The sequence below is a fragment of the Nuphar pumila genome, chromosome 16, assembly GCF_984573655.1.
Source record: "Nuphar pumila chromosome 16, dmNupPumi1.hap1.1, whole genome shotgun sequence".
NCBI classification, from domain to species: domain Eukaryota; kingdom Viridiplantae; phylum Streptophyta; class Magnoliopsida; order Nymphaeales; family Nymphaeaceae; genus Nuphar; species Nuphar pumila.
The window spans coordinates 25,253,403-25,268,990 of NC_143264.1; the positions used below are offsets into that span (position 1 = coordinate 25,253,403).

The 15,588-nt window shown below is 34.8% G+C and overlaps 1 protein-coding gene across 1 annotated transcript; it reads left to right on the forward strand.

Annotated features, from left to right (window-relative positions):
* The first annotated feature begins 979 nt into the window (after nucleotides 1–979).
* LOC149813105 (uncharacterized) lies at nucleotides 980–2,113 on the forward strand. Its single transcript, XM_089991062.1, has one exon. It carries the CDS (start codon nucleotides 980–982, stop codon nucleotides 2,111–2,113), a length of 1,134 nt encoding a protein of 377 aa, XP_089847188.1.
* The last annotated feature ends 13,475 nt before the right edge of the window (nucleotides 2,114–15,588 follow it).

The following is a 15,588-nucleotide window of genomic DNA, read 5'->3' on the forward strand; positions in this document are numbered from 1 at the left end:
GAAAAACTTTCTTCATCATTCATCCTCATCTTCATTTTCTTCCTCTCGTACTGAGAGGAGCACACCGAGCATTTTAAAGAAAGGTGGGTTGCTAGAACTAGGTCCACTCGATACGATGTAAAGTCAAGTCAATCTGCTTAATCGTAAGATGGAAAAACTTCTCACCAGTCCCCTAATGCGTCAATCATCGGTGTGTGATCTGTATCACAGTCCATCTCATGAGGTCACTGAGTGTCCTTTGGCAACTCAATACCCCAAATTTGTGACAGAGCAAGTTTAGGCAACGAAGGGTTTCAATCGCCCTCAAAATAATCCTTAGTCTGCCACATATAATCCAGGGTGGCGGAATCATCTGAATTTCTCTTGGAGGTAGCCAGTAGAACCGCCCACACATCAGGTCCAGCCTTAGCAGCAGTCTTATCAATGTCAGTCCTTTTCTCAGTCTCAGTCTCCATTTGCACATGTTGCACCTTCTCAGGACCTGCAACGATAGTCATCAGTGGAGGAACGTTTGTTGAGGATCTGTGAGGATATAAAGGCATCTAATGACAAAAATCAGTAGAGATATGATCAAACATTCCAAAAATATGACTAGATACTGAGTTCGCACACCCAATCTCTAGTGAAGCTAGAGACGCAAGTGCAACGATTAGTAGAGTCACTCAGTAGGAGATTAGAGGGGACCTTACCAAGTCAGCCATTGCAAAATCCTAAGTGTAAGGCACTAGTTATGGGAAGTCTTTTTGCTTCTGAGGATGAGCATAGTCAAGCTAAATCCGTTATGGCATTGCCTAGTGAACGCAGTTTGCATGCCTCAGAATCCAGTAGGACGGCAGAGCAGCCAGAGTATCCTGAGCATTCTACTTTAGCTTAGTCGTCCATCCCAATTAGTCATCATCAGGATAAGGGTGCATCCTCTCGATAGAAAGAGGAGCCACCAGTGTATATTCCCAAACCACCCTATCCTAGAGCCTTAGAGATGCCGGCAGGTAGCAATTCTGCCAAGGTGCAGGACATGCTTGAGATTTTTAAGAATGTTCAGATTAACCTTCCTTTTCTAGATGCCATTAAGCAAATGCCCGCATACGCAAAATTTCTCAAAGAGCTTTGTACTCAAAAGAGAAAATCCAGAGGAAAGACCCCCACCAAGGGCGTGCTGAATCAGCAGGTGAGTCAGGTGCTCCAGCATCGGACACCACCTAAGTTGCAAGACCCTAGTGCACCCATCATTTCATGTGTGATAGGGGAAATCAAGGTGGAGCGAGCACTGTTAGATCTAAGAGCAAGCATCAATATTCTTCCTGGTTTCTTCTATGACTACTTTAGATTAGGGGAGATGAAGTCGACGCCCATGACCCTCCAACTAGCTGATCATTTTATAAAGGTGCCTTGTGACATTCTTGAGTACATGCTAGTGAAGGTTGAGGATTTCTACTTTCCAGTCGACTTCGTCATTCTCGATATGGAGGGCATTGATAAGAAGAGACAAACTCTGATTATTTTGGGCAGGTCATTCTTAGCAACGGCCAATGCATGCCTCAATTGCAAAATCAGAGCTCTGGATGTGTCATTTGGGAATAGGAAGGTTAGGCTCAATGTTTTTAATGCAGTTGTGGGACCTGCTGGGGACTCAACATGTTTCTCGATTGATGTTATTGAGGAGATCTTGGAGGAGACACCTGAGATGTATATGACATCATCTGTAGATTTGTATAGTATAGGAGATGAGGATGTAGAGATAGGTAGTAGTAGTAGCTTATTCGTTAGGTCCTTTGTTCTTTGTTTGACCATTTTTTTACGGAGAGAGGGTTTTGAGCCCCTTCCATCTTTGGTTGAGAGCCCAGCACCATCATCCATCTTGTCTCCCCCAAAGTTAGAACTTAAGCCTCTACCGAGCACGCTTAAGTATGCATTTTGGGGAAAGGGGGAGACACTTCTTGTGATTCTCTCGTCACACCTCGCGGATGAGCAAGAGAAAAAATTGCTAGAGGTGTTGCACGAAAATAGAGAAGCGATTGGGTGGTGGGTGGCTGATCTTCAGGGGATTGATCCCTTATTCTCCATACGTCGCATTCATACTGATGAGAAGCAAAAGCCATTTAGAGACATGTAGAGGTGGCCCAACCCAAACATGAAGGAGGTCGTTAAGAAGGAAGTTGTCAAGTGGCTCGATGCCGGTATTATCTACCCCATATCTGATAACCAGTGGGTTAGTTTAGTACAGGTTGTTCCCAAAAAGTCTGGCCTCACTGCGGTCAAGAATGAGAAAGGGGAAGAGATCCTGTAGTGAACCACTACAGAGTGGCGTATTTGTATTGATTATAGGAAGTTGAATGAGGCGATGCATAAAGATCATTTTCCTTTTCCTTTTATCGATTAGATCTTGAAGAAGTTGGCCAACCAGAGCTATTATTGTTTCCTTGATGGTTATTTTGGCTATAACCAAGTCGTGGTTCATTCGGAGGACCATGAGAAGACTACCTTCACCTGTCTGTTTGGCACCTTCGCATTCCGTCGAATGCGGTTTGGGCTCTGTAATGCTCCAACAACTTTTCAAAGGTACATGACATCCATATTCTCTGACATGATCGAGGATGTCATGGAGATTTTTATGGATGATTTTTCTGTGTACGGTTCTTCCTTTAAAGATTGTCTTCATAAGCTTTCATGTGTGCTTCAGCGATATAGGGGGACAAATCTCGTGCTATCATGGGAGAAGAGTCATTTTATGGTGTCATAGGGGATTGTTTTAGGCCACATTGTTTTCATTCGCGGTATTGAGGTGGACCGCACAAAAGTTGAGTCAATCACAAGGTTGACCCCCCCCCCCCCCAGTCAACTGTGAGGCAAGTGCGATCATTTCTTGGGCACGCTAGATTTTATAGGCGGTTTATTCAAAATTTCAGTAAAATCTCCAAACCGCTATGTGCTTTATTGCAAAAGGATGTGCCTTTTACTTTTAATACAAAACGTTTGCAGGCGTTTGAGACATTGAAAAATGCCTTGGTTACTGCTCCTATTTTGAGGTCGCCAGATTGGACATTGACATTTGAGATCATATGTGATGCATCAGACTTCACTATTGGGGCTGTTTTGGGGCAAAGAATCGATAGGAAGCCATATGTTATTTATGATGCGAGTAAGACTTTGAATGATGCCCAAATGAATTATACGACAACTTTAAAGGAATTACTTATTGTCGTCTTTGCCCTTGACAAGTTTAGATCTTACTTGCTAGGGTCCAAAGTAGTTATCTACTCGGATCATGCCGCATTGAAATATTTACTCAGCAAGAAAGATACTAAATCCAAGTTGATTCGATGGATCTTGCTGCTACAAGAATTTGATCTCGAGATTCAAGATAAGAAGGGTAGTGAAAATATAGTAGCGAATCATCTGTCACGGTTGGTTGTGGAGTTTGGTTCAAATAAAGCACCAATCAGTGACTTATTCCCAGATGAACAACTTATGACAGTGAAGTCTGTGCATTGCCTATGGTTCGCAAACCTTGTTAATTATTTAGCAACCTGACAGATATCGTTACACTAGTCGAAGAATGAGAGAGAGAGAGATTTTTTGCACAGGTCAAATATTATTACTGGGACCCATCAGTGTTGTTCAAGTATTGTGTTGATCAGGTAATTCATATGTGTGTCCGAGAGGATGAGGTTCTGTGATCATTACAAAATTTTTCCTTTTCCTTTTTCTCTCTTTTCTCTTCTTTTTCCTTTCCGCCCTTTTTCCTTTTTGAAGGGAAAAAAGAAAGAGAGAAGAGAAAGAAAGAAAGAAAAGAAACTCTTTTGCAAGGTCTAACTTGACCTTTATTTGAAAAAAATTTGAAAATTACTTGCCTCCGTTTTTGAAAATTTTGCAAAAAAAGATGGAGAGACAGGATTCGCTCGTCGGTACAAGGTTCAACCGTTCCTGACGCCTTTACCAAAGGTAATTGAACCAAGGATTGAATTAATGCCTTTTGCTTTGCCTAAATATGTCTAAATGATTATTCTGAAATCCTAAATACACATTGAATCATGCTTGTGTAATGAAAATGCAAAGATGTATGCTTTTGAGAAGGGCTTCAAAAAGTTTGGATTTTTTCAAGTGATTTTGAAATAAGTTTGAAAACATCTTTAAAGAGATGGTTCAAAAATTGAATTTGATTTGGAAAACTGAAATTTGAATCTAAACTTGGAATTTGAAATGAATTTGAGATTTGAAAAGGAAGATTTAAAATTCTGAGGTTGAAATAATCAAAGATTGAAATAGATTTGAATTTGAATTGAAGAAGGAAGATTTGAAAATGATGAGATTTGGAATTTAAAGTGAAATTTTGAAAATGGAACTTGAAAATAAGAGTTGAATTTGGAATTGATACTGAAATTGAGATTTGAACATTGAAATGGAATTTGGAAATTAGAATTTTGGATTGATTCTAAAGATTGATTTAAAAATTCAAAGTAAACCTCAAAACTTGATTTGGATTTTCAAAGTGAATTTCAAAATTCTGACTTGGAGTTTAATTAAAACTCAGGATTTTGAAATGGAGTTCGAAAATAAAGAATTTGAATGAAATTTGAAGTTAAAATATGAAATTCAGAAATAAAAATTGAAAGTTGGAATTTGAAATAGGATGAATTTTGAGAATAAAAGATGAATTTGAATTTACAAATAAGAGTTGAAAAATGATTCTAAATTCAGAAATGAAAACTGTATTTTGAAAACTTATCTCAAAAATCACTTAGAATTTGGAAAATAATTTGAAATAATTTGAGAAAGAATGCAATTTTATCCCGAATGATGAATGTTTTGAAAGAATTTAAAGATTGAAATTTAAAAGCATATTTTATTCTTTAATAGAATTGAAATAAGATTAAATCATAATACATTCATGACTATGGTCACAAACATATTATAATCTAATCTATATTTAAATTCTAATAAAAAATAAAATAATTTTTTTTTGCCTTTATAGGATTAAAAATGAAATTAACTTTTAATCTATCCATGACTATGGCCATAAATATATCTTGAGCTAATTCACATATTAAATTTTGATAAAGGAAGAAAAGAATATTTAAGAAAAATATGATAGAAATCAAATGTTATTCCATAAAAGATAAAAATCCTAAGTATTGTTCACATTTTTACTATGGTCATAAATGTGAATAATTTATTTAGAATTATTTACCTCTTATTAGAAAGGTGCACGTGCCATTCATGTTTCACCATTGTAGATTTTTTGAAATAAAAATAAAAATAAAATAAGATGTTACAGGCAATCATGAGAAATATATGCTCATGCATTCTATTCTAAACTGAAGTAAAGATTCTCATTAATATCTAATTATTACAGCCTTAAATTGAAATTGAAAACATAGAATTCCTAATCTAGGAAAAGAAAACAGCATCTTCTGAGCTTCTCATGCAAATATGAGTTAGCACAAAGCAAAAATGCAAAAATGTAGAGGAAAATGGAAAATATTGTGTTAAAGATCAACATGCATATGGTCATGTCTAGGCTAATGATAAAATATAGATGCAACTATCTAAATATAGTGCTTATGCTAAATGAATAAGGCTATAACAAATATAACATGTAAATCAGAAACTAGAAACACTAATGAGGGTGAAACATGAAGTAAAATGAGGATAACATGCACAAAAGCGTGATGGATGAAGATTAGATGATAATTAATTAACATGGATTCAAGCATTGTCAATTACAAGATGAATGACACACGATTTGCAGGAAATATATAGGAATTATATTGATGAATGTGCAAAAAGAGTGACATACAGGTGGGTTAATGTGCCTATGTATGTAAGAGCTAAGCAACCTGTATAATCCATTACATTATGCAAGCAATGTGTAGGAAAATGATGTGGAGATACGGGCTAACATGTAGATGGAGATTATGAAATGATATACATGATTTAGAATTGATATAATGCAGAGATGATTTGAATGAGTCTAATAAATCAAATGAATAACAGTGGTTAACACCTAGATGTGAAAACCTTACATTACCTGAATGCTTAAACTGAAAAAGTTTTGAATGTCATGTTATGACTACAAGTTCCACCATACCAAACGAATAGAAAATGAGCTTTTGCTTAAGCCATTTCAGCAAGTTGAGGCCCCACATCTAATACTGTCGTAACTTGACTTCAAACATCAAGTATTCAGATACTGACAATAGTGGATTGGTGTGTAAAGAAGTATGGGATGGATGCACAGACAATGGAACAAGTGATGGGTTGTGGTAATGGAAAAGGGCATGAAGTGGCATAGGAAGCCACAACAATTTAATGAACTGCTGTGAAAGGCATAAAGCCATAGTAGTTCAAAATGAACTATTGTGCTAGGGCAAAAAGACCATAGATGTGCGAGTGAGGTGTTGTGGAAGTGGGTGACAGTGCAGTGCTGATGATGAAGAGGTAAGTTTACAAAAGGTTTGGATCTGTTGTAGCAGGTGCAAAAACAAGTGATGAGGTGTGGCTAGAACCATAGAGGTGTTGTGCAATGCAAGTGAGTATGCAGCAGTGGTAAGTGGTGAATATAGGTGGAAATGCAGCTAGTGAAGAAGTGGCAAGTGGAGAGGCAACATGTGTTGTGTGTTGGAGGTTGAAGTGTTGTGCACAGGGGTGTAGGGCAGTGACCATGCTGGTGGTAAAGTGAATGTTGTGTTTGAAATGGCAGGTAGTAGTGATGTAGCTGGGATTCAGTGAGTGAAAGAATGAAAAGTGTAGGGGATTGTAGGGGCAGGTAATGAAGGTACTGTAGTAAAGATACAAGGTGAAGTGAAGAACGTGTTGTGATATGATGGGAATGTGCAGATGCTAGAAAAAAAAAAGAAAACTAAAGTGAAAAAGTGAAATAAACATGACAAGTGAAACATATATAGATGCTGGAAATGCAGTGAAATGAAAGTACAGTAGGAAAGCTATGACCCAATGCCACAATAAGTGGAATGTCGCAGGGTGGTGCTAGGAAAGAGGCCCCAATAGGTGTAGGTAGTGAAGATGAAAGTGCTGGTGGCGCATTTTGAAAAGTGAGGAAGGCAGGTGACATAACAGAGGCTGGAGCTGAAACATCTGGAGAAGGGGCAGATGGCTTAAACCAGGTTAAATTTTGAAGCTTGTAGTCATCAACTACAGAAGGATCAAGATGAATATTATGCATCACAAGTGTGTAGTTCATCTTGTACACATCCTCTGGTGAGAAGCTAGCACCCATCAATGGAGCAATATCCATTGTAATATTTAGTCCAGATAAACCAACTCAGAAAAACTGATAATCTCTATCTGTGAAACTTGCAGACCAAGTTAAGAAGCTAATTTCTTCTGAAATTCAGCACTCCAATTAGAAGTAAAACAGACATTTAGCAACATCAAATCCATATTTACTGGATATACACAGGAACAAACTTTAACATCTCTCCATTATATCATGTCAGGTTTGCAACAAGCACTGGTATATGAAGGTGGATAGTGAAGATGTGTAGCAGGTGAGGTGAAGATACTGTGAAAAAGTGGAGATGGTGCTGAATACAGGTGCCAAATGCCTATATGTTGCTGCCAGTATAGTGTATAGGTGCAGGTGCTATGATACAACTGGGAAGAAAGTGTTGAGAAGAGATGATGTAGCAGGTGGTATGCTGATGGTGCAGGAGACGGGGGGTGCTGATGAGATGTGGGTGGAATGCAAACTATGCAAAGAACAAAGGAATGCTATTATAGAGAAGGGAAATGAGCATACAGTAGATGAAATGGATAAATCTACGATGTTAGATCAAGAGGCTAACAAACATGCCATAAAATGAACTTAAGCACATATAATGCATAGATGCAATCATATTACTGGAACAACATGAAATTCCACTAGAGGGGGGGTGAATAGTGAAATACGATACAGATCGATAATATAAAAATTAAAGACAATAAGGCACAACACAATAAACACAGGATTTATACTGGTTCGATCGAGTTACTGACCTACATCCAGTCTCCAAGTAAAACACTTGAGCCTTTCACTATAAAATCTGTGTTACAGGATAAATAGTACAACACCCTCTTCCTCAGAGGTCTACTTCTCTCAACAGAGAAGGGATATAACAATAAACAAAAAGTTACAACACTTTCCTATAGAACCTTCAGAATGATATGCAGAGTATGAATGCACGTATGAAAATTCTCAGAATGTTCTCTCTTTTGAAAATAGGCAGAATGATCACTCAGGAGAACAAAATGTTCTTTTTCTTTTTCTTCACACACACTTGATTCTTTTGTCGGAGAGTTTTTCTTGTCTTTTTCTCTTTCTTTTCTTTTTCTTTTTCTAAGCTCTTTTTCAGTGTGTCGAGTAGGAATTTTTCTCTTTGAAAGCTCACTTGTGTATTGGTATTATTTTGTTTGTATATATATAGGTCTTTCAAAAATAGTCGTTGCTTTTTGAAATAATTGTCCTTTTCTGATGTGAGATGCGAGGTCATCTCAAAACAACTTTCTATGAGAAAATGTGTGAAATGATATGTGCACTATATTGCTTTTTCAAAAAGTCATCATTTCATAATTTAAAGAATTGTTAAGTAATAAATGTTTGGTGTATTTAAATAATGATAGTTTCTTTAAGTCGTCATTTCTAAATTAAATATTTGAGATACACTATACGTTGTTGTGATTAAAAATGAGATTTAGTTTGTAATGGGTCTTTTCTCAAACTAAATGTTTTGTAGTGCATTGAGTGTTTTCTTACAAATCGTCACTTCTTTGTTTAAATGTATGTAAGTACAATAAATGCTTGTTAAGTACTTTATTTTATAAATGGTCATTTCTTGAGTAAATGCTTTTGAAGTGCCATTTAATGTTTACAAAAAGAATAATGACTTTGAATATAAGTCGACATTTTTTAGTGTGGATTTTAGTATTAAATAAATAAATGATCATTTCCTAAATTAATTGTCTTGTTAAACAATAAGTAGTTGTGTATAAAATAATATTTGTTTTCTCAAATCGTCAGTTTAAGATGAACGATTGTATATTATGAATCAATGTATTTTGTCTTTTTCTTTCATAAATGCTTTTGAAATCATGAGCTTTTTTATCTTTTCAAGTTGTCTTTTTCTTATAGGAAGTGCAATTAATGCTTTTGAAATCATGAGCTATTATATCTTGTTAAAATGTCTTTTTCATCAATGCTTGTAGGAAGTACAATTATTTGTTTCAAAAAGGTATTTTTGAAATGCTACAATATACATAACGTATCTTTTTATGAAAGCTTAATTTTTGTAAATACATGGCTTGTATGATTTCAAAGCATATAGTTTAATATGAAATATGCATGCTTCTGAAGGTTCTGTTACATATGACTCTAAAGAAGAAAAAAATCTTCACCTTGAAGTAGTCGATCTTCTTGGATAATCTTTATGAATGTATGACCCATCAAGCTTTTTTTTCAAAGTAATATGATTGCATCAAATAGTTGCACTTGATCAAGTTGTCTTCACTCTTTTCAAGTGAAATAACCTTGTATCAAATAGCACATCATATCCAGTCATAATATAACATATTCAGTTTCACATATGAAAGCATATCATATTTATCATATCTCATGAAAGCATATCATGTATTTATCATGTATCATATATATGCATTATGAAAGCATATCATATTTATCATGTATCATCAAAACATAGTTTCTCAACATTCTCCCCCTTTTTTATGATGACAATATATGCTTCCCCTGTCAATAAACCATATGTATAATGATGATTTAAATATGATATCATACATAAAAAATACATAAGACAATAATATTAAAAAACATAATTAAAAAAGTTTAAGTGCAGGAAATCATTTTTCTCCTACAATAGGAGAGGTAGGTTTTTCTCCCCCTTTGTCATTGACAAATAGGAGGGATCAGAGTAGGAAAGTTAATATTACAGACCAAAATTATAAATCATTCGGAATTAGACGAGAAATGAAATTGTCGAAGGAGAGCATATTGGCCAATCTTCAGAGAGTGAAAGGCTTGCTGCAGAGAGGCTTGATTCTTCAACAGGAGATCCTGTGTGTTTTGGACATCCACTAGAGTAGAGAATATATCAAGTTCAAATGTCTAAGCAGGATCTGCCCCACCAGAGCCTTCGTCGTCAGTATGTTGTGGGAGTGACCCTTCTTCGGAGAAGTAGGTATCATCAAAGACATGTGTAGAATAGCAGACGACCTCATTGTGAAGTGACACATTGAAGTAAGAATGGGAGTTATAAAACACCCAAACCAAAGTAAACGAAAGACACGAAAATTGATCATGTTGTTAAAAATGATGCTCGACCAGTTGATGGGGAAAGAACAGAAAATTGCATAGATTAAGAGAGAGATCTCATTTGGCACGAATCCCTTGGAAAGTGACTTGGGAAAGACATTGTGTGATATGATTTGTGATAGAAGTTGAGCATGAGGTTTTAAATTTCTCATGTGCCATGGAAAGTCGGTAGATCTTGTGGAGTGAAGCACATTTTTAAATACAGTACGATCGATAGGTACTATGTTTGGTAGATCAATGCCATAGGATGGAAGGTTCAGAATGCACCCTAAAGTAGGAGCATCAAACAAAATGATTTTTCTATGAATCATGGTAGAGACAGTGGTTTGGTCATGGTCAGTGGTTAGGTTGGTATAGAACAGTCGGATAAGATCTGGATGATAGGAGGCTTGGTTTGATGATCCTAGAATATGAGTAAAGTCAGATAGAGAGGTCTCGAGGTTGAATGAGGTGAAGTCTTCGAAGTGAACTGACCTTCTTGTTTGGATGGGAAGTGAGCTTACATAGTTGTAGTGGTGAATGAGATCTGGATATCGCAGATCTGAAGATTCAATCATGTTGAAGTCATCAGAGATAGATTTGGAAGAGGAGGCCATGGCGTGTAACTAAGAAAATAAGGAGTGTCCATGGAGAGGATGTAAGGGGATAGAAACTTTCAAATGGGTAATGTATACGTGAAGAATGCATCAGCTCATTAAATAGAAGGATGATGTATATTTTAATAACAACTTGATGTTTTGTGAATGACAATTGAAACAAATAAGATTTGGAATTTAGTTGGGTCCATTATTCGTGAATGTCTATTTATGAAGAGTGGATTGTATATTTTAAGGGACTCGTGAATGAGTGATCAAGTCACTCTTTGAAAGAGTGTGTGGATATGGACATAAGAATTTATTATGTCATGTTAGATATGACACACAAAGAGTGGTTTGAATTCTTGTGTATGAAAGAAAAACATAGTTTCAAACATTACTTTTTATCATAAGGAAAACTCGATATAGGAGAGTCCATAAAATTGAGAGAGAAGTCATGGTTTGAGAATAGTGTGCTATTTGGAACAAGCCTTTTATGTGTGATTGATAAGGATAGACAAGATATAAAGGATGAATAGAGACAAAGAAATGTATAGCACAATGTGTTTTTAAAAAATAACGACCCACGGATTTTGAAGAATCCGGTCATAGAGGTGATGAGACATAAAGAGTCTTGGAATGAGGAAGATAAAAAAAATGGCGTGAGAAGAGATGAATGTATGAAATGTGATATGATAGTGTGAAAAAAAGTTTAATAACGGCCTAATAAAACAAACAACAAGTTGGTATATAAATCATGGGTCAAAATATTTGATTTAATTCAAGGAGATAGGCTCAATTTTCGTAAGGGAGGTTTTGAGAAAAAGACAAGAGAGAGTTATGAGATGAGTGACATGAAAGAATGTCATGATGGCTTATTTAATGTAAGAATGGTTTTTTTTTTATGGATAGGCGTGAAAGGAGATAGCTCATAGGGTAATCATGTGATGTGTACTTTGAAAGATATGACATTTTTGAAAGAAATGAGTGACATAAAGTATTTGTTTATGATTAATGTATTTTAATATTTGAGTTTTTTTTATGAGTGTACGTGAATATGAGAAGGACTCACTTTGACTTTGAATAGTGGTAAGAGAGATGATGAGACAGAAAGAGAAAGAGTCAAAAATATATTCGAGAGATTAAAAAAATGATAAGAATAGATAAATGATAAATAAGAATAGATAAGAAAGAGTTGAATTCGAAAAAAAAGTTAAAATATATAAATGATAAACTAAACAATAGTAAAAAAAATCATAAGATATTGCAAAGTTTTATCTAAGTAAAAATACAATTAAGTGTGATTAATTATAAGTCACTTAGTTTATAGATTCCTAATTCTCTTCTAATTCATATAAAGTCTTCATGTTTTAAAGGTTTAGTGAAAATATCTGTTAATTGTTGATTAGTAGGTATAAATTCAAGTTTGATTATATTGTTTAAAACTTATTCTCTTAAAAAGTGGTGTCGAATTTGAATATGCTTTGTACGTGAGTGAAGAATAGGATTTTTAGATAAATTGATTGCACTTGTATTATCACACAAAATAGTTGTGTTTTCAAATTTTAAACCAAAGTCTTTTAATGTTTGTTTCATCCAGATGACTTGTGTACATGCTAGGCTAGCAACAATATATATTCAGCTTCAGTAGTTGATAATGATACAAAGTTTTGTTTCTTAATGAACCATGAAACTAGTGAGTGCCTAGCATATGACATGTTCCACTTGTGCTTTTTCTATCAGATTTACTACCAGTAAAATCAGCATCACTTTATGAGATTAAATCAAATATAGATAATTTTGAATAAAATAACCCAAAATCAACGGTTCCTTTTAGATATCTCATTATTCTTTTTACAGCTTTAAGATGTGATTCTTTTGGATTTGATTGAAATCTAGCACACAAGCAAACACTGAACATGATATCTGGATGGCTAGCAGTTAAATATAGTAGTGATCCTATCATACCTCTGAATAATTTTGTATCCACAGTCTTACGATCTTCATCTTTGTCCAATACAGTGGTTGTGCTCATAGGAGTATTCTTTGAAGCAGTTGAGTTCATGTTGAATCTCTTCAGAAGTTCATGAGCATATTTAGACTGATTGATGAAGACTCCATCCTTGGTTTGCTTAATATGCAGTCCAAGAAAGTAGGTGAGTTCTCTCATCATACTCATTTTAAATTCTTTCTGCATGGACTTAGAAAAGTCTTCACAGATACCATTGTTAGTAGATCCAAAGATGATATCGTCCACATATATTTGAACGATTAAGGTATGATCATTCGCTATTTTTATAAATAGGGTTGAGTCTGCTTTGCCTACAGAAAATCCAGTTTTTAATAGAAAAGTTTTAAGTCTATCGTACCAAGCGCGAGGTGCTTGTTTTAATCCATATAAGGCACATTTTAGTTTAAAAACATGATTAGGAAATTGTTCATTTTCAAAACCTGGAGGTTGTTTTACATAAATTTCTTCATTTATAAAACCATTTAGAAAAGCACTTTTAACATCCATTTTATATAGTTTAAAATCCATATAGCTTTCATAAGCCAAAAACATTCTTATGGATTCAAGTCTAGCAACAGGAGCAAATGTTTTATCAAAGTCAATACCTTCCTCTTGATTGTATCCTTGAGCCACAAGCCTTGCCTTGTTTCTTATAACATTACCTGATTCATCCAGCTTGTTTCTGAAGATCCATCTGGTCACAATGATTTGATGATTTTTTGGTTTTGGTACAAAAATCTCATACATCATTTCTTTGGAACTGGTTAAGTTATTTAGTCATTGCTAGCATCCAGAACTCGTCTATGATGGCTTCATCAATCTTTTTAGGTTCAAGTTGAGAAATGAAAGCCATGTTTGCAATACAATCCAACTGAGCTCTTGTTTGAACCCCCTTGGTCAGGTCTCCCAAGATCTGCTTTCGAGAATGATCTCTAATTTCGATAAATGTTCTTTGATGATCATCTTCATTAGATTTAGCTGTGTTATCTAAGAGAAAATCTGTACTTTCAAGATCATCATCGTTAGTCTGCTCATGAACAGATTGATCAACAGATTCATAAAAACTGACATGCATATATTCTTTAATAGTGTTAGTACTCTTATTAAAAACTATGTATGTTTTACTATGACTTGAATATCCTAAGAATATGCCTTCAACCGATTTAGCATCAAATTTATCAAGGCTATCTTTTGTGTTTAGGATAAAGCATTTACACCCAAAGACTTTGAAGTAGTCTATTCTTGGAGTTCTGTCATAGAATAGTTCATAGGGAGTTTTATTCAAGAGAGGTCTAATAAGTACTCTATTTGAAATATAGCATGCAGTGTTAATAGCTTCAACCCAAAAATATTTAGCAAGATTGTTATGTTGGAACATAGTTCTAGCAGATTCTTGAAGGGTTCTATTCTTTCTTTCTACTACACCATTTTGAGGTGCATCTCTAGGAAAGGCAAAGTTATGAGAGATACCATGCAAGTTGCTAAAATTTATAAAAAGATCATTATCAAATTTTCCTCCATGGTCACTGCGAATTTTAACAATTGTAGAAGATTTTTTATTTTGTAGCTTTTTACATAAAATTTCAAATTCACAGAACGTATCACTTTTATTTTTTAAAAATATTACCCAAGTGAATCTTGAGTAATCATCAACAATGACAAAAGCATATTATTGTGATTAAGGCTAGCTACCCTAGAAGGACCAAAAAGATCCACGTGGAGAAGCTCTAAAGATCTTTTACTTTACACAATATTCTTTGATTTGAAAGATGATTTTGGCAACTTTCCTAATTGACAAGCATCACAAAAATAGTCCTTTTTAAATGATATTTTAGGTAACCCATGTACCAAGTTAGTTTTAGCCAGTTTAAAAATATATTTAGAGTTAACATGTCTCATTCTCATATGCCATAAATTTTGAGAGTCATTATTAGATATAAGACAATGTTCAGTAATATTTTCTAGGTGTAATTCATATACATTATTTTTTCTTATACCTTTCAAAATAATATTTTCGTTTGTGTCTGCTATGAGGCATGCATCATGTTTGAAACTAACATTATATCCTATGTCACACATTTGACTGATACTTAAGAGGTTATGTTTTAAACTTTTAACAAGGAGAACGTCTTTAATAAGGGGTTTATCGATGTTACCAGTATTGTCAATCCCAATTATTAATCCTTTGTTGTTATCTCCAAAGGTGACAGTTCCTTCTTCTTTATGATGAAGAACAACAAAAAGATCTGGATGTCCTGTAATATGTTTTGAACATCCACTATCTAATATCCACCTGTTCTTCTTTTTAATGCCTGCAATAGATCAAGTAAAAATTCTTTTTGGTACCCGATCGGGTCCCTTTTTGTTAGACTTTGAAACTCATATCCATTTTGATTCGGGTTTATCTACAGACTTAGAGGAGTACATGGTATTAAAATTGAACTTGTAATACTCTTGCTTAGGTTCAGCAGAACCTTTGACAAAAGTGGTCTTTTGATTCGTACAAGAAGGTCTATTGAGATGAGAGTAACCAATACTGAAAGTGTACTAGGATCTAGGCAACGAGCACTAGAGGGAGGGTGAATAGTGCTTTTAAAAATTGTCTGCGGAATATTGAAGGATTTTGCAATTTGAAAAGCAAACACACAAAGAACACAAGATTTTATCCTGGTTCGGTCTAT

Excerpts from the sequence above, each read along its gene's own strand:
- LOC149813105 (XM_089991062.1), top strand. The coding sequence starts at position 980 with ATGCCGGCAGGTAGCAATTCTGCCAAGGTGCAGGACATGCTTGAGATT.